This window comes from Scleropages formosus, chromosome 18, assembly GCF_900964775.1.
Source record: "Scleropages formosus chromosome 18, fSclFor1.1, whole genome shotgun sequence".
Taxonomy (NCBI): domain Eukaryota; kingdom Metazoa; phylum Chordata; class Actinopteri; order Osteoglossiformes; family Osteoglossidae; genus Scleropages; species Scleropages formosus.
Window position 1 is genome coordinate 481,232 of NC_041823.1, and position 22,660 is coordinate 503,891.

At 51.1% G+C, this 22,660-nt stretch overlaps 1 protein-coding gene across 3 annotated transcripts; it reads right to left on the bottom strand.

Moving 5' to 3' along the window:
• Positions 1 to 1,053: 1,053 nt before the first annotated feature.
• On the bottom strand, positions 1,054 to 16,605 carry LOC108923679 (protein FAM83H-like). 3 transcript variants are annotated; one of them, XM_018734589.2, is made up of 8 exons: positions 16,364 to 16,605; positions 10,500 to 10,595; positions 10,181 to 10,407; positions 9,176 to 9,654; positions 8,588 to 8,752; positions 8,282 to 8,406; positions 4,024 to 8,050; positions 1,054 to 3,748 (listed from the first exon to the last, which is right to left on the bottom strand). In XM_018734589.2, exons 4-8 carry the CDS (start codon positions 9,617 to 9,619, stop codon positions 3,737 to 3,739), a joined length of 4,773 nt encoding a protein of 1,590 aa, XP_018590105.2. In that variant the 5' UTR covers positions 9,620 to 9,654; positions 10,181 to 10,407; positions 10,500 to 10,595; positions 16,364 to 16,605; the 3' UTR covers positions 1,054 to 3,736. The 3 variants fall into 3 exon arrangements, with proteins under 3 accessions (XP_018590105.2, XP_018590106.2, XP_018590104.2); XM_018734590.2 differs by lacking the exons at positions 10,500 to 10,595; positions 16,364 to 16,605 and having other exon boundaries at positions 10,181 to 10,244; positions 10,347 to 10,419; XM_018734588.2 differs by lacking the exons at positions 10,181 to 10,407; positions 10,500 to 10,595.
• Positions 16,606 to 22,660: the final 6,055 nt, after the last annotated feature.

The window sequence follows — 22,660 nt, forward strand, 5'->3', positions numbered from 1 at the left end:
TGACACAGAGCGCTTTAACACAGGCATAAAGCAAGAAAAACAGATACAAAGACAGTCGCGTAATGGCTACTATAATAAAGTACTTTTATAGAGCCATAAGTATACCTACTGGCCACCGGGGAAAGGAACAAACTCCCAACTGAAGGTTGAGGGAGAAAAAAAAAAAACCTCTGGGGATCCACGGGCCACCGGTTACCCACTCCTCCTGGGCCTTCTAGAAAGTAACAATTTGTAAGCCAGTGTTTAAGAAGTAATTATAATGTTGGTGAATGGCATCTTGGATCCCCGACTCGGCATGGAACGTCTCGATCGTCACGGCAGATGGACATCATCCTCTGTCAGCACGGGATTCGTCCGTCACCACTCGCCGGTCTCCTCAGGTCTCATGTAATATAATAATAATAGCAGCAGCACCAGTAATAATATCTGGAGCCCAAATGTGGCCCCAGGATGCTCCCTGTGGGAAGTAGAGCCTCTGAGCTGCTCAACCGGTGACCTTGAGGGTCAGCTGTCAGTTCCGACCCCAAGAACTGAAGTGCAAAGGGCGAGAAGCTGCTGGGGGCCATTTTCCGGCCGCCGGTGGAGGTTTGATCGATGCCGAGACGCACGGTGTCCGAAGAGACACTCGGGTCCATTGCACCGCGACCTCAGATTTAATCATTAAACCACGGCGCTAACAGCAAACGCCACGTCTGAGCTGCAGGACGGCAGCGAAAAACCTGGCAGACGCCTCCACAGGCTGCAGCTGAGAGAGACAGACAGACAGACAGGCAGGCAGAGCAGCCGGGGGGGTAGAGACGCCTCCACTGCCCCTTGAGCAGTGGCAATGCGGTCGCATTTCTGTCGGGGTTTAACGAGAGCGGAAAAAGTGACGCAGCAACTGTCGACGGCTCGCGCCTTCATCTCCAGACCAAAGCGAAGCTGCTCTTCAGGAAACTTCCCACAGACCCCATTTACAGCGCAGTCCCACACAGACACGGTCGTGAACAGGGGCCTCGCCGCAGATCTAGGTCCTTCCTTTGGAACGCGGCCTCGTAGGTCCCGTTCGCAGGGTTACGGTGGGAGCGGGACGCTCGGGCCGCGTGGGGACGACCGCAGCGCACCCCTCCCAGGTCCAGGGTTGGGCCATCAGAGGAACGCCGTACAGGAGGTACCAGCTGAGTGTAACTGCGCTTGCTCTTCCCGAAGGTTCTCCGATTCTCCTTCAATGTCTAACTTCTTTGGTCGTGATGGAGTTTCTCAGAACCTCCCTCATTAATCCAGGGTGTCCGCATCGCCGCCACCGCTCTGCACCTTTGACTGTCCCGCAGCAGCGTCATGGCTGCTTCACTGGTCTTGGAGCTTCGGTAACTTCTCCAGCACGATTGGCGAGCAGAAGGATGGACACTGGAGTTACCATGGTGTCGGTGCAGGAACACGGTGCAGTACATCTGTACCCCTCATCAGCGGTACCTTCAAGAGGGCTCTGCCTCCTTCGTGGTCGTGTTCCTCCGTGATGCCACAGGGTCAGGGAATCCACCCCTCACTCCTCCTCTGGGGTCAGTGCTGTGCTGGGGGGGGGGGGTTCTGGTCAGTCAGTAGTTCTTACCTGGTTTGTTGAGCTGTCAATAATGACAACAGGGTACAGTCCACCGGGAGCTGCTGGAGTTCGTGTTGAACAGGACAGGCAGCGGCTCTGTAGGATACCTTGAGAGTGGAGTAGTGGCAAGATGTCCAGCTGGAAGTGCAGACAAGTAGAGAGCGGGGTGGGGGGGCGATGGCGACTCGAGCGCGGAACAGTCAACGTGCGCGTGGCGTCGATAGCGTGACCTCGGCTCGAGTTCACCCGACGAGGCGGTTCCCCTGCAGGACGCCGAGCGCAGACGGCGCCGGAGAAAACAGTGGTTCTGAAGCACAGCGAGTCCAACGGGCCGAAGGGCGAAGAGTGACGAGCGGCGAGGGAAACCCTTCGGAGCAGTCGAGCGCTGTTGAGCAAACGCTCATCCTTCCGCCCTTCACGGCAGCGGGACACATCTCGCAGAGGTCCCAGCGGCAGGACAAACCCGGGGGACGCGCTACATTCGGACCACTCGGTCCAGAACGGAGGTGTTGACCGGAAGGGGCCCCGTTGCTCACTTTCGCCGCTCGGGGGAAACGCCACGGTCCTTCCTGGAGCGTAGCTGGTAAAACCAAGTGAATTTTCACCACAGCCATTAAAGGAGAGGAAGCGGGACACAGTGAAGACGCTCAACGGAGCTTAAAATCCTTTATTCACAACGACAGAAGGGTCCCTCGTAGGAATCGCTTGGGCTGCGGCTGTATACGTGACACGAGTATTAAAAGTTACTAAAGCTACAACATGAACGATACCCGTGAAACGGTCAAAGACTCGTCGAGCAGTTCACGGAGAACCTGTCGCTGTAAACCTGGTACGTCTCTAGAGAGTGCTGTAAACACACATTTGTAGACCGTGTACAGTTCCAGCAGTGTATTTCTTTCTCAGACAACAGCGCGCAAAGGAGAGGGAAAAGGCACCGTGGTGGAATTCCAGCTGTTGTGATTCAGTGAAAAGCTACTGACAGTGACAGTAAAACAGCATTAACAGTAAAACATTTTACTCTATTCAAAAGCTAACGACTCCACTTCTACCGTTCCTGCACTACAGATTAATATAAAAGTTTCAAATATACTGTATTTTGCATAAATATAAACAAGACCCATTATATGCTGCTCAGAAACTGTTCCCCTCAAAGGCAACAGGGTGTGTTACCTTAAATTAAATATCAATTCTTCTCAAGAACTTCGGTGTGATTGAACCTCCTCCCGTTAAGGTACGACTTTCCTCCGAGGGATGCGATTGGCCGCCCCGCCCCGCCCACCGAGCCCCGCCCACCAGAGCCACGTGATTCGCCAGCCACGGTGGGGATTGCGCTCTGGGGAAACAGGAAGAGGCACTTTTCCCAGAGGCTCCTCCCACCCCTGAGGCTGCGCTCACGACCGAGGGACTCGGCTCGTCCTTCAACCGGTCTTTGGCAACGTAGCGAGAATGACTGCATTTATGGATCACGCTGTGGCGTAAGTGGTACTTTGGCATCACGTCTCAAATACACACCCCGTTTATACTTTACCTAACACTGTTGTCCTGAGTGTGTCCACACGCTGCTGCGGCAGTTGTTGTAAAACACAGTACGTGACCCGTGCAGCGCTCCCACTGCATTTATGTCCAGCTTCTCTGCGGACATCAGCACTGGTCCAGCAGGCCTCTCGGTCACTTTGGGCAAGAACGTCTCCCAGGCGGATGGACGCGTGAATGTGGAAGGGACAGGAAGTGGGCTTTCCGAGGACCAGGTGTAACATGGGCCACGGATGCAGGTGCAGCCCTGAGCCTGTCGCTGTCCTCATGTGTTCTGGCTGTAAGAGTGTAAGATGGCACATATGTGCACTTGTGTGTGTGTGTGTGTGTGTGTGTGTGTGTGTGTGTGTGTGTGGGGCGGGGGGGAATGTAGGAGGCACCACAAATGTACACAGAAAGACTGCAGGATGGTCCCCACCCCTTTCCTTCTGGAACTCATGCAAAGGCCTCCTGCGGTCGCCTGCTCAGCACGTTCGACACTTTCAGCACGTTGCCCCAAACGCTCCTTTAATGTGAGGGTCAGCAGGCAGAGCGGTGGTCACTCAGGACAAGTGGGCGGAGTCTGTTGCCTCTGGCGCGTCGTCCAGCCAATGGTTTCTGAGCGCTCCGCACCGTCGCCCAAGGCTACGACCCCAACTGTTTTCAGTACAGCACACAAACACGTACAAGTTAGAAGTCTTTGGCACATTAGTGCAAACGCTTCAGTGTTCAAACCACTCTGCCCTTATATGGGCAGATGACAGACCAATCAAAAATGGACGAGGCAGGGCAATTTTTACTGCGCTCTATGCCCATTTTCTATTCGGTGAGCAATATCATCGCTGCTTATTTCAATGAAAGCACAGTTAAAGAACCATTCAAGTGTAATGCAGCATTTATCGTAAGACACGCACGTACGCACGCACTCCTACCTCGAAGCGGCTGTAGACCTTCTTCTCTTTGCGCATGCTCTCCATTCTCTTGAGCAGACTCTCCCTCTCCTGGGCGCTGACCCCAGGCCGCTGGAACCGGCTCAGCCCTCGTCCAGGGACCCTGTGCTCCGGGGCCTTGTCCTCAACTTGCTCCTTGTCCCCTTCTTTGGCGTCGTCTGTGATGGCCGCCGCCTGCTTTGCCTGCTCCATCCTATTCTGGCTGTTGGCGGAGATGCGTTCCAAGATGACCTTGGTGTCATCCCTGAGGTTACTGCTGTTAAGGACGTTGGTGGTGGAAGCTTGGTAGCGCGAAGGGCTCGTTTTCGAGGCTGCAGAAGGAAGCTGGCTGTGACTGGCTTCCTGTTCTTTGCTTCTAGCCATCTTTTTGGTGTCGGTGGTGGCTGTGCTGGGTGTTTCACCTCCTTCGTGGGTCAAATGGCCTGAAACTTCAGGGGTGGTGGGCATATCCACAGCCTCCGTGTTCCCAAAACCTCCTTGACCGGGAAGTCCCATGGGTCTCCCAGTTTCATTTTTGTCCCCACTGACGATCCCGAGGTCAGGAGATGAGCTGGAACCCAGAGGCAGTGTCTCACCCAACTCTCCAAGGGCCACGCCAGAGGCTTTGTGACCGCGGGTCTTCATCCACTCACTCTTCTCTGCATCAGTGGCATCTTTCAGAAGCTCCTCATCACTGGGCTGTGTATGAGTAAGAATGGATGGTGGTAAGGGCGACCTCACAGTATCTTCCTGTAAAGCGCTGGGTGTGGACTTTGGTGCTGGTGGTTCCCCTTTAGGTTCCTCTGCCATTGGGCTGATATGTTCACACGAGCTTTTGGCTTCTTGCTTCCGGGTTCCCAGTTCCGACCTTTCTAGTGTGGCCTCTGAGCCTCCGATATCACACTCTGGTAGGTCCTGAGAGACTACAGACTTTTTGGAAATCAGTGCTGCTGATGTGACAGGCTTTTCAACTTTGATTTCTACCGGATTCTGAGAAATCTTGGGTTGTGGTGCAGAAAGATGTCCATCAAGCTTTTCTGTACTATTTTTTAGTGGACTCTCTGATATCTTTGATTCTGTCACAGAAGGACATTCCTCAAGCTTTTCAGTAATTTTTAGTGGACTCGGCGAGATCTCAGATTGTGCGACAGGACAACGTTCCTCGGGCTTATCTGTAATAATTTCTCGTGGACTCTGCACGGCAGAAGGTTGCACCTCAGTGACTGTAAACTCTGCTGTTTTATGGGAACTTCCACATGGAGCTTCAGAGTCGTCTGTTTTTTTAACAGGGGGTTGACAACTTTTCACAACAGACTCCACGCCAATTTTTATAGAGCTTTGCTTTGCAGCTAAGTCTTTAAAATACAAAAATCTACCCTCAGGATCATACATATTTATAAGTGACTTAGTAGTGCATGAAGATGCAGGAGGCTCTGTGGCAACTGTCAGTTTAGTTTGCTCCTCTTCTGCAGTGTTGGACTGCTCCTTCTCTTGTTCATGTGAAGGATCCTTATTTAGTGAAACACTGCAGACCTTGGACACCTCAAAGGTATCAGGACAACTTTCAGGGGCAGCTTTAGAAATGTCCATATTTTTTACAGCAAGTTCTGGGTTTTCGATGGAAGACTCGGGTGTGGTAGATGATGGTTTTGGAGGCTCCAGAGGTGTTATTTTAGTTTGCACCTCAGGTTTAATCTTGGGATGTTTGGGATCCTCTGTTATCTCAACATCTCCTGAAACACAGAGGGAGCCTGGTACTAAAAGTGTTGTATTAAAACTTTCGGAACTAGCCTCGGAGAGATCTTCATTTTTGAGAGCAGGTTTTTCTATTGCAGACTCCATTGCCACTTTCAAAGCCTTTTGTTGAGCAGCAAGCTCTTTAAAATACAAGAACCTGCTCTCTGGATCATTCATATTTATTAATGATGGTAGGTTAGACTTGGAAGGCTTCTTTGGGATTGCTAATTTTGTTTCTTCCTCAGTTGAAACCTTGATTTGTTCGATGTGTTGATCATTCATAGGATCTTTTGGCCTCTCGAGGTTTCCTGAGACACTAATGGAGTCTGAAATCACCTGTATTTTTCGAGAACTTTCAGAATGAGCCTTGGCGAGATCATTAGTTTTGACAGAAGGTTCTGCTTTTTCTGTTGCAGACTCCTTTGCTATTTTTGAAGCCTTTCGTTTAGCAGCCAGTTCCTTAAAATATAACAGCCTGCTGTCTGGATCATCCATATTAAATGCTGTGCTCGGTAAAGGTTTGGTGGGCTCTGTTTTCATTTTTCTTTGGTCTTTAGGTACAACTTTGACTTGTTCCTTGTATATATGGTCTCTTGGCATCTCCTGATTTAGTGAAACACCAGCTGACTCTGACACCTTCAGCGTTTTAGAAGAACCTTCGCATGGAGCCTCCGAGACATCGGAATCTTTTAAGGAAAGTTCTGGTTTAGGCTGCTTCAGACTACTCCAGGCAATTGGTTCTCGAGGCACAAATTTCCTCTTCTCTAATATCTCAGCAAGGACTGAGGAGGTTTTCAAGGGGTCTTTCTCTCCAACAGCGTTCTCACTACTGCCGTCTGATTCAGGTTTTGCCTCTACTGAGAAGTGCTGTTCCACTTGGGAAGAGCTGAAGATCAGTGATGATCTTAGTCTAGAGCTCCTCAGGTGTGAAATGTTGGGTCTGGTGCGGAAAGACTCCTGCTTGATGAGATCTCTAGGCTTCCTGAACTCCACTTCTACTGCTCTGTCACCCTCGGTATTAGACACCATACCTGAAGCAGCTGCAGCCTCTATTGCCCCAGAGTCTGTCCCTATAGAAGGCGGATCTTCAGAGAGACCCTTTGATGCTTTAAGCAGGATTGGCTTACCATAACGTGGGAGAAAATCTGGCTTTGATATGGGAATTTGTGCACTGTCTCTGTTACTAAATCCAGGAGGCGCTGTCTCTGGATCATGCTGTTCTTCAGTGAATGGATGTGAAGGTTCATCAAAGGCGTCAGGACCAAGAGGCTCTGCCATACCCTCCTCACCGGAGTTCTCCAAGGTGCTAAGGTACGAGTTGATCCTCCACTTACGTAGCCCCTGCTTTGAACCTGGGTCCTGTGGTTGGTGATCCAGACTGGACTTAGGGAAGGGCTGCTTCTGATCAAGTGAATGAGGCTGAGTGGGTGAGCTCTGGCAGGCATATGGTTGGCCAAGGCTTGGTCTCTTTGTGCTTGAACGGCCATACCGACCCTCAGCCGGGGCTGCTTTCTGCTCATAACGGTACCTCATTTCTTTAGATGAGTCAGAGGACAAGTAATCCAACATGTGACTGGAACTACCTGGTGGCTCTGACTCAGGCTGGAGTCCCAGTTCATACTGATCTGGGAACTGATCCATCTGATGGTACCCATGGGCTCGAACTTTGTTATACGCAGAGTGGCCTGAGCCTGGACCTGGAGGTCCACCTTGGAGATAGTAATGCTGCTCTCTGGGATGCCCACCAAGGGACTCCACGTCTTCAGGGTAGTGCTTGATGCGGTGCTGCATCAACTGCTGTGAGGAACCCTGGCTACCTTCTGCATAGCTGTGCCTCTTGTAAGTGTTTATGTCCATCTGCCTAGAGATCATGGGTCGGTCCGGCTCCAGGAAAGGCCGCTCTATGTTTAACTGCTGAGAGGAGTGTCTGTTGCTGTACATCTGAAGCGGATCACGATCTAGATAACCAGGACAAGGCTCATCCCTCCTGAAGGGTGACATTCTACCCTCCGAGTCCATGCGGCCCTCTAAGGGATATCCTGGTAACTCCGCAAAATGAGGGATCTCTGTGTGCAGGTATCCTCTGGGGTTCCTGGGCATTGAGGGTCTGGTGCTACCAAATTGCTTTTTGCAGTAGCTGCCATCCCCAGGCATGGGCACCAGGGCATTCTCCATGACCAGTGGCTCTGACTGAGCGTACAAGATGCGGAACTCTTCATCAAATGTGGTCACCAGCTCCCCGAGAAAGAGGTGGGCGATGGAGCGGTGGATCTTCTCAAAGCTCCACATAAAGCTGTGGTTAGGGGGTTGTGAAAGAACACAAGAAATGGTGAAAGCCGCAAAGAGACAAGGTTTCTGTTATGCAATCAGCCCCTCTGTGTGTTCAGTACTTTCGAAAAATACTCAGAAGTCGGAGGTGGTGGGTAACAAAAATAACAAACATACTTCTGTGATTTTGGTAACCCAGCGGAGAACGGATCTGTGGAACGAATGCAGGGAAACAGAGACGTATATAAAGTTTTACCTGTAATTCCCGCTGAGGACAGCCCTGCAGTCCACTAGCAGAAATCGGCCCATCATCTGGCCTTTGAAGGATTTCCCTGTACGGCAGAAGTAGGGGGTCCCGGACACTGTCCTCACTCGCATCATCTACAGCACCGACACATGAGGATCACTGGGTGAGTGAGGACGTCCCCTCGTAGTGTCACAGCGGCAGTATAGTAAGTGATGTTTGGAGTTACACTCCAAACACTGCAGGAACTCGTGCGTAAGACTAGCATCCAGTGCCCACCTTAGTAATGAGTAACAAATAGCAAAGGTTAGTGCTCACCTTGACCAAGGTCAGGTTGACCCCGCAACTGCTGACCATGGCAGAGAAGTGGTGTGCGTTCTGCTCGTCCAGCAGGATGTAGACCGCCACGCTCCTCGCCGCTGCATTCAGGAGGTCAGAAAAGATGTCGACGTCTGTGAACATGTCCATTGCCACAGCGACGACCTGAAAGCAGGAAACACACGGGATTAGGAATCATTTCTTGCTGAAGATTTCTTTATTATGTTCAGTATGCCAAGGAGAGCCCATTACACCACAAAGTGACCACAAATGACCCGTCTTTACACTGGAATGTGAAGATAATGTGTTTTCCAATATCTGCCTGAATACTTTGTACAAAAAAAAAAAAAACACTTAAAACTCTTATTTGAATAAAACCTACTAGACACACAAAAAAAAAAAAATACCGAAAATGAGTCTGCAGATAACCCACTGAAGAACTCCTGTGTTTTACCCCATATTGCACAATTTACAGTGTCTCGTGTTATCCCTCAAAATAGCCTAGTCCACCTTAACTGTACCGTACCATCGTCCAGCAGAACCTGAGCTGAGTCTGTACTGTGTTTGGGACCAACCTGCGAAACCCACCTGCTGAGCTCTTTTGATGAGTCTACGGGCCTGCTCCTTGATGCTGGGCATCTCAGGGTCCGAGGGGTTGACCAGCGTGGTGACCTCCGTGGGCCCAATGAAGCTGTGGTGGACGGGCCAGCCCAGGTCCAGCACTGGAGCCTCCAGGTCCGAATGGACAGGCCAATAGGTGTCGGAGGAGCCATCGGCCTCGGGTTCCTGGTAGAGCAGCTCAGGCTGGGAGCTCTGTCGTGGGGCCTGGACCGTGCTGAGGATGTGCTCCAGCTCCGGGCGGGACAGGAACTCCACCATGCCGGCGTTCTGCAGGAACTCATAGTAGCCCTGCAGGTTGTGCTCCACCAGAGCATCGATGGCCAGGCGGTACTCCTCACGGTAGTGGGGCGGTAGGTAGTTTGGGTCCAACGGGTTGTCCCCCAGGGAGGAGCGCTGTGACCGGTGGGCCATGGCAGTTCCACAAGGTGGCAGTAGAGGTTAGGAAGCTACCAAAACACATCCAAGAAAAAAAGAACATACAAGTCAAAGAAACAAAGTCCCTTTCTGTTTCCATAAAGAGTAGATTCATTGTTATCCCATAGGATAGAAAAAGGCCTTTGAACCCTGTGGATCATGAGCTCTTCCAGCACATATCTGGGACTTAAAATCAGCCCGAGGTGCTTTTCATTCAAACACCTGAAGAATCTGCTGCGTACCGCGGTAGCAGCACTGTGATGTTGGGCAGAAGAGCACGTGCGCCTCCTGGAAAAATGCAAGCGAAAACTCAGAAAAGTGAGGAGCCCGTAGACCTTCCAGCTTTTCTCACCTCAACCATGAGAAAGGCAGCAGCGCTCTTATCGCCCTACAGTTGGCCAGTTGCACTAAACTTTGGAACCAGGCTTTGGTTCTGCCGACAGGGAGGAGGCCGACGGAATGATAAGGCCCGATTTCTCTGCGGCACCTTTAAGAAAATAAAACTTCTGGACGCTGTGAGCACAACACACAACAGCAGCCCGTTTCCATGACTCATACCTTACATTGTCCAGCCCAGTCCAGCCTCAAAAGGGTGACCTCATCTCCTCCTTTTGTATTGTACCTGGAGACCAAGACGACTTCAGGGACCAGTTTGTCGAGACCGTCATTTGCAGGATGGCTATGCTGTTATGCTGAAATGTTTCAACCTGTTAGAGCGACTGACCCGTCGATATGGCCAACAAGAACGGCTCCTCAACAAGTTGTCCAGCCATTCATAGACCACTCTACAAACAAAAACAAATATGAAAATTTGTTCCCTGTGAACTCAACACAATATGCAAATGTGAGCCATGGCTTTTATGCAAATCTGCTCAACCAGGAAGGTGTCTCCTGAGGGTTCTGGTCCCGGTCCCGGTCCCAACACTGCTGCACAGTACGTGAAGTACGGTGGGAAACTGTTGGCACCGGCATCCTGGGAATAAGTAATAGTTAGCAACAGAACAGCAGATGTTTTCCATTCCAGCTATCGGTGTGCTATGCGCTTTCCGGGTGCCCACGAGCCGCTCTGGAGCGGAGATGAGCAGAGCCTGTTTGCCGAAATGCTGCACAAAGCACTTCCAGTAAAAGGCAGCGTGAGAGACAGTGGAGCTGAACGTCGTCGTCTGAACTACTGTCAGTTGTGACTCATCTGAACATGATCGAGAAGAGAGATGTGCACCATCCAAACGCGTTCATCGTTGGAATGCCTCTCTGCTCCGTCACCACACGGCCTGTCGAGCTGAGAACTGGACGAGCCTGAGGAGCCGTGTGGTTCTCAAGAAGCTTCCGAGCGTTTCCTCACAAGAAGTCATGTCAAACAAACATGTAGAATCACATGATGAGCTGTTCGTAACGACAAGAGCAGCTGGCACGAGAGGGACCCTTCGTGTGGAACGGGGGGATAATTATCTAACCCCTAACTGCAACACCAAAACCTAACCCTAACCTCACAGTGGAGTTTCGCTACTCTGCAGAACTCAAGACATCAGCAAACGCTCGGGAGAGACTTGCAAGCACAAACACGCCCTCAACCATGCATTGTTTGTGCCCAAAATTTGATTCACATGCACACACACGCCTGCACAGACACACACACACACGGATGTCTTTTTGCCGAATGGCAGCATCCTGAATGCTGACAGGTTCGCTCGCGTTCCTTGCGTTGCCGCCATGTCTTCTCCCCTCCCGAAGCACAACCGGGAACGGCCCTGCGAAGCCCCGCCTCCAAGAGCTCATTCAGGAAGTTGCAGAACACACGGCGACCCCTGTAACTGACACTACGAGGACCGCGTTTTCACAGCAACGGCGAGAGCGCCCCGCACCCCGAGCCGAACGGGCCCTGACCAAGGCAGCGTGAGTCAGACGCTACGGCGACGGCCCCAGGGCCCCGGCGTTCCCTGGCAGCGCGACAGCGCGGGTGTGTCCGCCGCCGTTCCGCCTCGTCCTGCAGCAACACGGCCCGGCAGAGCCGCGCAAACACACCTGTATTCCTATCCGGAGGCCCCGGTCGGGGCCGCGCCCCACAGCGCGCACGGCTCACCACGCTGGCACAGCCCCAGGGGCCCCTGGGATAGAAGAGCAGCCTCGAGGTGTGGGGAAGGAGCAAAGGAAACAACAAATGCGCCAACTGAGCGGCTCTTACAACAGATCCGTCCGCAGAGGAGCTGGAAGAGTAACGGCGGCGCGGGGGGATCGGAACACAAAGGGCGGCGAACACAGCTCCTTCGGGCAACTGAGACACAGGCAAACAGTCAACGCGTACGATGTTGAGCAAGAGAGCAGAGCGCCTTTGACGAACGAGACGGACGGCGGGCGAAAGACGCGTTCGCTTTCCCAACGTGGCTCTTCATAACAGCGGAGGGGGCTGCAGTTGGCAATCGCTCAGCTCCACTTTCACACTTGTTCATCGACACGACACAACACCCCCCCCCCCAAAGTGACACACAAGTGGCAGCGAGACCTCCCATTCTTACTACTGCTGGCTTCCCTGTGTCCAGAAACTAGAGTAAAGGTGGGGGAACGCACAGACCGCACGCTCTGCTGCAACACAAAACCACGTGTGAGCTCTTCCGTCTGTATATTCCGGGGGCTTCCGAGCGCCTTCCGACACCAAACCGAGCGTCTCCTTTCCGATACGCGACTGTCCACGTCCGCCACAGTCCCGTTTGCCACCACAGCGTCTCAGTGCTGATGTGGAAATCACAGAGAACAGAGGGCTGGTGACAGCCAAAGGTCCCAAGGAATGGGTGACTCTCCACGTAATAAAACATTGTGTCCCCTACAGTTTGTACACATTTACACGTGTGTGGACCGTTTCCGGGGAGCGCGGCGGGCTTTGCCAGGTCCTGCTCTCCGGTGGGTCTGGGGTTCGAGTCCCGCTCGGGGTGCCTTGCGATGCGCTGGCATCCCGTCCTGGGTGTGTCCCCTCCCCCTCCAGCCTTGTGCCCTGTGTTGCCGGGTTAGGCTCCGGCTCGCTGCGACCCCGCTCGGGACGAGCAGCTTCGGGCAGCGTGTGTGTGTGTGTGTGTGTGTGTGTGTGTGTGTGTGTGTGTGTGTTGTTTCCACTTGGATTAATCACCTTGGTTGCACGTACGTGTTGCTTTTCGGATTTTAAAATAGCCAAAATGTTATTAAGTACAGAACTGATGAAAATATAAGACTAAAAATGTCAGCCACACAATTCACTTTCGCTTCTCGTTGTCGACATTGCCACAAAGTGCTGTATTTACATTTCTACTGTATTTATTTATTCATTTGCTCAACATATTTTCATCTGCTCAACAACTACATGACCAGCTGTCCCTTTCACAGAGTCTCGCGGTCTCAGTGTGTTCGGCCGCTACTCTGACCGAACCCGAGCAAATTCACTAGTACCCCCAGCTCCGGGATGTGGTCTACAGTGTTGTACAGTGCTGTACAGTACTCGTATTTACTGTGATTGTGAGCCTGAGAAAGAACGGCCAGCCAACAGGTATTCATACACAGAACGACAGGTACTCGGTAAGCGCTCGTCCGGCGCAGGGCCGCAGCGGTCCAGAGCGTAACGCTGGACGGGACACCGGCCAGAACGACACGAACACGCACTCGGAAGACAGTTCTAGCTTCCCTTGCAATGAGGTGTGCCCGCTTGCGCCCGTGTTTTTACCTGTCAAGTGCCTCAGGCTCCAGTGATAGGTTTGAATGCCACGAAGGAATGCTGCTGTGTGCAGTAGCAGAGCTGTCCGAGCGTGTAAGAGGGACGGGAAGATCAGGACACCACGTTTAACGCCCCCCCCCCCAACAAACAAACAAACCGCACACGCACACGCACACGCACACTCTCTCCGGGACAAGTCACAGGGTTCAACAGTCTGGCCTCATCGCTCCAATGTAATGACATGAGGAGCTTAAAGCTGAAATCTGATAATAGGTCATTATAACGATAAACCGAACACACACCGGAGTAATGGTCCTCTGCACACACTGTGTGTGTGTGTGTGTGTGTGTAGGAAGACAAAGTTTATTGTAACTAACTCTCTTGAGACTGGAGAACTGGTATAGTGGACTTGACCGTATTGTTTCTGTCTGAGAGAACATCTTAAAAATTGGCGGGGGGAGTTGCAGTAACAGCTACATCACTGATGCTCCTTGGAGTCCAGAGACGGCCAATCAGCAGGAAACAGATGAGGTATCTGACCAATCGCCGCACAGCTGTGTAGAAACACTGCAGGCTGTTGTCAGAAACAACCAATCAGCAAGAAACAGATGAGGTAGCTGACCAATCGCCGTACAGCTGTGTAGAAACTGCTCACTGCGGTTGTGCTGAGCAGGAAGTGAGCAGTGAGGAAAACTGGCACAAAGACAGCTGTTCTCCACAGCAGCCGTTTCTAGAGCTTTCTCTCGCTGAGCGCGAGACCCTGGAGGGCTGTCTGACTGTCGCCCGGCAGATAAAGAGCTGCTTCTCCACTCGACCGAACCGGGGCACACTTAGGCCGAGCGCGGTACTCTTTACAGTACGCGGTAGGAGCGGAAGGAGCCCCTTTCCGAGCCGAGACAGAAAAACGGGGGAGGGAGAGCGGATGGGGGCGAGGGCACATTCAACAGCGTCTGCGCTGCGTCGCAGTGTGTGTGTCTGGAACCCGGGACCGATTGCTGCCTGTGGAACGCTGGCCCGTGGCACCGCGGTACGGCCCTTCAGCGTCACGAAAAGAGCAGCCGGCGTCTTGAGGAAAGAAAAGAGGAAGGAAAAGAGCAGCAGTGACACATCCACACTTTTCTTCTTCTTCTCCTCCTGTACAGCAGCAGTCTGGGGGAGGGTTGAGGGTGATGGGCTACGGGTGACTTTTCCACCGGAAATTGTCCTCAGCGTGGACAAATGACTGTCACAGGCTGCAGTGACACAGGAACTGGTTCACAAAGGGTTAAAGTTCATCTCCAACATTTGCTTCTGGGCCTGAATCTCTGGGTGAGCGCCACAGGAATGCTGGGAAACGGTTCGTACGGGCTCCGATCCCCGAGCCCAGCGCTGATACCGCAGTGAGAGAGGCCTTTTACCGCGATACTTCTGTGAAGCTGCAAGACCGAATCAGATCAGAGTGGTGGACACCGTGCCGTACTGCCCACCGCACACACAACGCATGACAACACGCGTGCCAGCTGCTCACATTCTACGTGTGCGTAGCGCCTTTGCCGTGAGAACGGCCGGTGCGCGCAGGACACGCGCGCATGCAGCGAGGATGTCTGTCCTCCAGAGAGGACGCTGCAGCGGGAGGCAGGCGGTACCGACAACACACCGCCCCCCAGGGGCGCCGTGCAGGGGACACACGCCGTGCTCAGTCTCGCGCTCGTTTCCTCCAGGCAGCACTCTCCCACGCTGCGTACCGTTCGCGTTCCGCTGCGCTCCGGGTGCGGGGAAAAGGCCGCGGAACCCGTGATCAGACCGAGGAGCGAGGGCACGCGGAGCCCCACGTCACAAAGCGGGACGTTGCGTCTCGGAGTTCCGAGCAGCGACTCCCTCATTAAAGGGATGCGTGCAGAACGGCGCAGGGTGTGGCGACTTACCGCGTTTACTACGCTTCTGCTCCGTCCCAGCCCATCATTAACGGTGCAACAAAACGCCTCCTTACCGCCGTCACTCGGAACCTCGGCCTCGGCGCCTCCCGTGGTTCGCGCCGGGGGTCAAAGGTCGCGGCGCCGCTTTCCGGCGTCCGCAGCGAGCGGCGGAGATCCTGCAGCACTTCAACCAGCACGCCGCGGAGTCACCTGCCAACCACCCCACCCCCCTCGGCCACCGACCGCACCCACCGCCTTTGTGCCTTAACCACTTTGAACTCTTGTTGGACGCGTTCCGGCGTAAATCTGTCACTAAGTGAAAGTGTCTGGAGGGATGGAGGGATCATGAATTCCCGGTTTCCATAGCAACAGGTGACACAGTCATCAACAGACTGCTGTCACCAACACAAACACACCAACCCCCCCCCCCCCTCCGCCTCACACACCGAACTGCGAGTGTGTGAATTCAGGGAAATGGTAAAAACAACGTTGACAGTCAGCAGCTTCCAAAGTGGAATGAAGGAAACAAACATTGATATAAACAAACAAACAAACACACACACACAGAGAGTGATCACTGTTACCCTGAGGCACCTTCTGGAAAACCTTGAGCGATAACAATACTGTGTGTTAAGTGGGGCCTCAAACCTGTGCTGCGGCAGGACAGTCACTCGGTTGATTGATCAACTAATCCATTGATCGGTTCATTGATTGGCGGCCAGGTCACTGCAGTACACACCTGGGGGGGGGGGTTAAACCCCATTCAGTGTGACCCCAATCAACTGTGCATCACTTTGAAACTTTCTATAACTTTTTGTTAGTAAAGTCACACCTTTTCGCCCCACCCCACCCCACCCCGAGTAAGCACAACTTTAACACACTCAGTTTGGAGTAAAAATGTGTTTCATAACGTGCTGTTTTTTAAGTTGCAAAGACTGAGTCGGTGTGTGTGTGCGCTCCAGTGTCCAACTCTGTCACTGTGTTTTAGTATTTTGATCTCTAACACTTTGCGTGTGTGGACATGATGATGTGCGGGAGAAACGGAGGATCAGTAGCCGATCGACAGCGAATCTGTGTAATATCCTCCTCGATGGAACACTGGTGACTCGCAGGAATAGTTAGTAGGCTAGTTATGAGGACTAGTTAAGTCCCCTTCTTTCCACCACGTACCGCGCGCGCTCTCCGGCTCCTGCTCCTCCTCGTTTCTCTTCCTCCACTTATGGCGCCGACGCGGTTCCGTCCCGCTCATCCGCTGTCATTCCTTCCTCTCTCCGCGAAACGTCCACCGAACCCCGGTTCGAGAGACACTTACGGTCCGGACGCCCCGCTGCGCTCTTCCCCCCACCCCAACGGGACTCGAACCCGCGGCAGCGATCGCCCGGGAGCCCAGATTCCAAAGGTTCCGCAGGCTGGAAGCTCCGCCCTCCTCGTTTTACGTGCCACTCAGAGATACCGGATCTGGGAAGCTCCGCCCTCATTATTCGCTCAGCCACTCGGAGGCACCAGAGCCGTGGAAGCCCCGCCCTCATTATTTTTCCAGCCACTCAGAGGCTATAGGCTTCAATAGCCCCGCCTTCATTATACACTCAGCCACCCAGAGGCACTAGGCTTCAAAAGCCCCGCCCTCATTATGCGCTCAGCCACTCAGAGGCACTAGGCTTCAAAAGCCCCGCCTTCGTTATCCGCTCAGCCACTCAGAGGCACTAGGCTTCAAAAGCTCCGCCTTCATTATTCGCTCAGCCACTCAGAACCACACGGCCCTGGGAAGCCCCGCCCTCCTTATACTCTTAAGTTCTCAGTCAACAGAGTTTGTCTTTGAAAGTACATTTCTGATACAAGAAACATTAATGAAGGGCTATGAGCTACAGATGTGGATGTTTACAGACAAAGAAGCAGACGGACAGCTGCTACTAGAGGTTACAGTTAGTTCCTTGGGATTCAAATGTCGCAGGTTCAATCCCCCCCTCCAGCTGTAGTACCCTTGAACAAGGTACTTACCCCAAATTGCTCCAGTAAAAATTACCTGTGTGAATGAGTAAGTAACTGTAAGCTTGTAATTGTAACCTTAACACTGTACGTCGCTTTGGAGGAAAGCATCACCTCATTGAGCAAATGTTACCGGCAGCCTTTTGATCGCCCGCATTTTTCATGCAGTACTCTCCTGCAGTGTAACATTTACTGTAACCAGCGCCAGGGGTGTCCAGGGTGGCTGTGGGACTCCAGCTGTTTTGCCCCCTGCTGGCGCACATCAGTAATAACATCTGGATGTATGACAGCTGCACGGTGGCCTGCAGCAGGACACACCTGGCCGGTGACTCAGCTCACGTAAATCACGGCGAGTGTTTACTCTCGCACTGGCTGAGCTGCGCCCTGTTCTCCGGATGCCCTTGTGCCCCTGAGCCGACCGGCCTTGAGTTCGAGCTAGGTGGCTCACCTGCGCCTCCGGCTGGCTGCTGGACGGAGGGAGATCCTTTCCCCTCCCTAGTGTCACCCCCGACACGTAATGTTCCCATATGTTTCCATGGCAACTATTCAAATACTCCTTCGTTTAGCAGCTTCTCTTCATGAAGATGACTGGCGGCTCTTGAGACTCCTGGCACTTTAACACTTTTCTCCAAGACACAATAAATATGCTGCTTAGTATTTTGAGCGCACTTGCAGTGGATGGATGAATGAATGTCAATGTTTGGTGTCCATGTAGAGTCATGCTGCTCTTCTCTTCTCTCCGACGTGTGTACTGAGAGCTACGTTCAACACACCTGTCTGGCGCAGTGCCATCCTTTCTCTTCTGTCTTTCTCCACTGACTAAAAAAGCAGGTACAGAGAGACAGGTGTGGTCCCCAGGGCAACGTCCCTGCTCATGCGCCAGGACGACCTGAGGCTCTTCTGTCCAGGGCGACGCCCAAGCAGGTAGATTTTCCCTGTACATGAATAAATATCATGACCAAAACCTCACGAAAAAAATCTACCAGGGCAAGGGTATAACGGGGAGGTCAACAGGTCGCCGTTGTCCTCATGGCCCTTAGCTCATCTTTATGGAGGTAGAAGTGCAGCAACCTGTTGATGTCATGAACATGTTGTATTTTCTGTGAGATGTGCGTCCCTTTGGAGGAAAGCGCCTGCTAAATGAATACGTGTAAATGTAAACCTGAAGTTATCCGAGTGACGTCCAGGGATACCACAGAAGGTACAGCACTGAGAGCTACGCAGCGCAGTCTGGACTGAGGCGTCTTTGAAAGGGTATAAATAGTTGATGTTGTTGCACTGTCAGCCTCATTTTGTGTCCTGCATGGAGCTGTTGACTGCAGTAAGACTGCAGGAAGTGGCACCAAAATCAGTGCTGTTCACTGTTTGACAAAGTGATTCCTGGTTAACTGATGACTTGCTGCCAGGAAAATGTTCCAGCTTCTTTGGAGACCATCTGGGATCTCGCGGACTGGTGTGGAAAAGAGCTCCTGTCTTCAGGTCGCGCTGCGCCACAGTGGCTCTAGTCCGTATTCGCAAGGGTTCGGGTTCGGGTTCCGGTTCCGCACAAGGGCACGCGGACGACCTTTGAATGCGAAAAGAACGATATCGGAGCTGTTTGGTTTGCCTAAAATTAATAACTTACTGCAACTCAAATGAAATGTCTAGGATCTGCAGCTTCTGCTACAAAACGCCCTTGATGTGAGAGAAAAACGCTATTAATGTTCTTGTCTTTGTAGGAATGCAGGCGTAGCAGGAAGAACACACACATATACTGTACTTCTCATGTCATCGCTGTGTGTCGGCTGAATAAGAACAAATCACTCGCGAAAGTAGAAACGCACATCAGAGAAATTCCAAAGATGTTCCAGTCTATAAAGAAACTGACACAACGGGGCTTTTCAGCACATTTTCACGTTCCGAGCACCGACACACTTGGGCTGTAGGGCAGCACAGTCCCTGGTGTGACACACACACCCAGGTCAGATGAGTGCCCTGCACACACACAGCAGACAGGGTACAGTACGGTGAATATTGAGAGAGCAGTTGGAGGTACAGTGGCTCCACTGAACAGGGAAATCTCATTTTCTCTGTTATTTCACCCCTTTTCAGTCACACTGAGATGGTCTGGAGGCAGCAGTGCATATTTTCACAGTCCTTCACATGAACATTCAGTAGGTACTGTACTTGGAGTGACACCTCAGTAAACACGGTCAACTTGTGAGGTTGTGACACTGGCACCTGTTTGGGGAAGAGGCGAACAGTTTATTATTCAAATTCCCGCACATATGACAAAACAACACAATTCTTAGCGTCTGGAACCGAGAAGGAGCCACTTCCCATCACGCTACTCATCTACCTGTATGAGACCTTACATTTACATGTATTCAATCAGCTGATGCTTTTCCCCAAAGCCACTTACAATTATTTGCCTATTTATACAGCAGGTAATTTTACTGGGGCAGTTTAGGGTAAGTACCTTGCTCACAGCTGCTACAGCCAGAGGTGAGAGTTGAACCTGCAACCTTGGGGTCCAAAGGCAGCAGCACTAAGCAGTGCACTGCACTGCACTGCACTACACTACACTACACTACAGTACACTACACTACACTACGCTAACTGTTCGCTCTCAGGATGTTTTGCTTCTCCCACTCGATAAAGACAATCCTTCACCACCACTGAGAAAAATCTCTTTTCTTTCCCGTCAAATTGTGCCAAGTTGAAGTGACATGATTAACACAGTTGCAAGAAAAAAATGGTCAGTCATTGGAATTATCTGGATTGCTGTATTAATTACTCATAAAATGTGGTGTGATCTTTAACTAAGTCACAATAACAGACCAACAATCTCCCGATTCTAATAACACACAAAGAATTGTACCTCTTGTCACAATCCAGGCTGGAAAAAGTATGTTAACTATGTTAACCATAGTATCTAGGAACTGGTAGAACCTCCTTTAGCTGCGATAACCTCCAGCAGACATTTCCTGTAGCTGCTGCACAAGGGTTGTGAGGAATTTTATATCAACCCTTCTTACAAAACTGTTTCAGTTCACTCATATCTCTGGTATTCCTTGTGCGAACAGCTCTCTTCAGGGCAGGCAACAGCATCTCAATAGTGCTGAGCTCTGCACTCTGACTTGGCCATTCCAAAATATGAGTTTTCTTCTGCTTTTAAGGCACCTTCTTGTTGTTGTTTACTCCTGTACTCTGGGTCATTCCCTTGCTACATAACCCAAGTTCTATTAAGCTTCAGGTGGTGAGCTGCTACCCTGACATTTCCTTTTAAGATTTCTTGACACAATTCTTCACAATTCATTGTTCCCTTTATGATAGGGAACAAAGCAGCCCCGAACCATGATGCTCCCTCCACCATACTTTACAGCTGGGATGAGGTTTTGGTGCTGATGTGCAGTACTTTTTTCCTCCAAACAGCATTGTGCCTTTCTACCAAAGAGTTCAACTTTATCTCAAGAAAGTATTGCCCCAGAACCGTCGTGAAGCATCCAGGAGCTCTTTTGTAAACTTGAGATGTGCAGCAATGTTTTCTTTGTAGTGCAGTGGTTTCCTCCTTTGTGTCCTTCCAAGGACACCATTCCTTTTCAGCGTATTTCTCATAGTGGACATATGAACAAGGACTCTTTAACAAGTTCAGGAGATTTCTGCAGATCCTGTACTGTTACCCTAGAGTCCTGTTTCACCTCCTTCAGCACTGCACGCTGTGCTCTTGCTGTGATCTTTGCGAGTAGAGCAGCAACAGAACTGAATGGAATCGAACCTTTGGTCAACATATTGCCTTACTGCGAACACCCAGGCCTTTAGAAGTGCTTTTGTAGTCTTTTCAAGCTTTATGCATCTCTACAATTTCTCTTCTGGGGTCCTCTGAATTTTTTCTTTGGTCGAGGCATAATCCACATGAACGGATCTTACCTGAGGAGAGCAGAGTCAGTCGGTAACCAAACTTTATGTGCATTTATTTTTATAGGGCTCGGCACCTCCGATCTCATCGACTGGAACACCTGACTCCACTTAGGTTTCGGAGAAGTCATTTGCCAGGGGGTTCACATACTTTTTCCACCCCGGACTGTGAATGTTTAAATGATGAATTCGACGTTGACAACAACTCGTATCACTGTTTGTGTGTCATTAGTTTCAGCAGATAGTGTTTGTCTGTCACTCTTGAAGACCCGACTACATTTTATGAGTAATTAATGCAGAAATCCAGGTAACGATAAACATGATGTGTCGCGGTGGTAGTGCTCATGCAGAGAGTTGCGACCACCTGGGTCTAATTTTAGGATAAGACACTATATGATGGTACTTTATTCATCCCTGCATGGCAAGTCAAGTCAGGTGAGGTTTATTTGTGTAGCACATTTTCAAAGACAATGCTCATTGAAAGTGCTTTACAGAAATAAATACAGTGCGTAAAATAAAAGCAGACATAAGCAAAAAGCATAAATTAGGAATAAATAGAAAAATTAAAAAAATTGAAGTGACACAGAAGAGCGGAACCCAACGTTTTTGTTTGTCTAATTCTCTTCTCAGGCTGATATATTCCATATTTTAAGCACCCAAATATATTTTGAATAAAGAGGACTGGACCTTTTGTTCAGAATACTGCCACCTACAGCTTAATTTGGGTTCGTCTCAGTTGAGTGCCAATGTGCTGAGTTTCTTTGGCCAATATCTCTCCCTAGTGGCCAATCCCAATTATTCTTATTTTATATCTACTTTGCATTTTTTAATTTATCTGACACTTTCCTAAAAAACAGCTTACAATTACTTACAGCTGGGTAACTTACTGAAGCAGTTTAGAGTAAATACCTTGCTCAAGGGTACTACAAGGGTACGTGGGATTCAAACCTACAACCACTGGGTCCAATAGCAGCAGCTCTGACCACCATACTAGCAGCTGTCAGCACAAGTAAAAGAAAATGAAGAAAATGACATGAAACAGTAATTTTCACTCAAACGAACAATGCCTGTTTGTATAGTGGCTGGTCAGAAGAGCGGGTCTGCGTGACCCAGACTGGGGAACTGGTTCTGACTAACTGTTCAGTAGTGCATTGGGTCAGTGGGGAGTTGGCACCTGTGTGTGGGCTATTAATGAAGCCGAAAGAGCACCCTCATGAAGATGGGGATGATGGGTCAGAGGCCAAGGCCCACCATCTGTCCTCCCCCCAGTGTGTCCAGGGTCAGGGCTGATCCCTGAGGGGGACACCAGGAATCCAGAGGGCTCGTGAACTGGGCACACCACCTCATCCTATGAACACGGAGGACACTTCACCCCAACGCAACTGTATGGTGACTCTTGTGGTGGAAGGAGATATGTTGGGGCTGCTGCCATGGTACTTGGTACTGACCGAGGTAAAATTACCCAGATGTACAGTAAGAACTGGTAAAGGCTTGTAAGCGGTTAAACATTGTTAATCACTCTGAGCAAAGTGTCAGCTAAACTACACGTAAGACACAAGAAAAAATATGGAACTGCATGCAGAA

Bases quoted from the DNA above. Each gene is read 5' to 3' on its own strand.
- LOC108923679 (XM_018734588.2), bottom strand. From the start codon at position 9,619: ATGGCCCACCGGTCACAGCGCTCCTCCCTGGGGGACAACCCGTTGGAC. The intron at 8,753-9,175 runs GTGGGTTTCGCA...TCCTGCTTTCAG, and splicing joins TCATCAAAAGAGCTCAGCAG to GTCGTCGCTGTGGCAATGGA. The intron at 8,407-8,587 runs GTGAGCACTAAC...TCGGTGCTGTAG, and splicing joins TCAACCTGACCTTGGTCAAG to ATGATGCGAGTGAGGACAGT.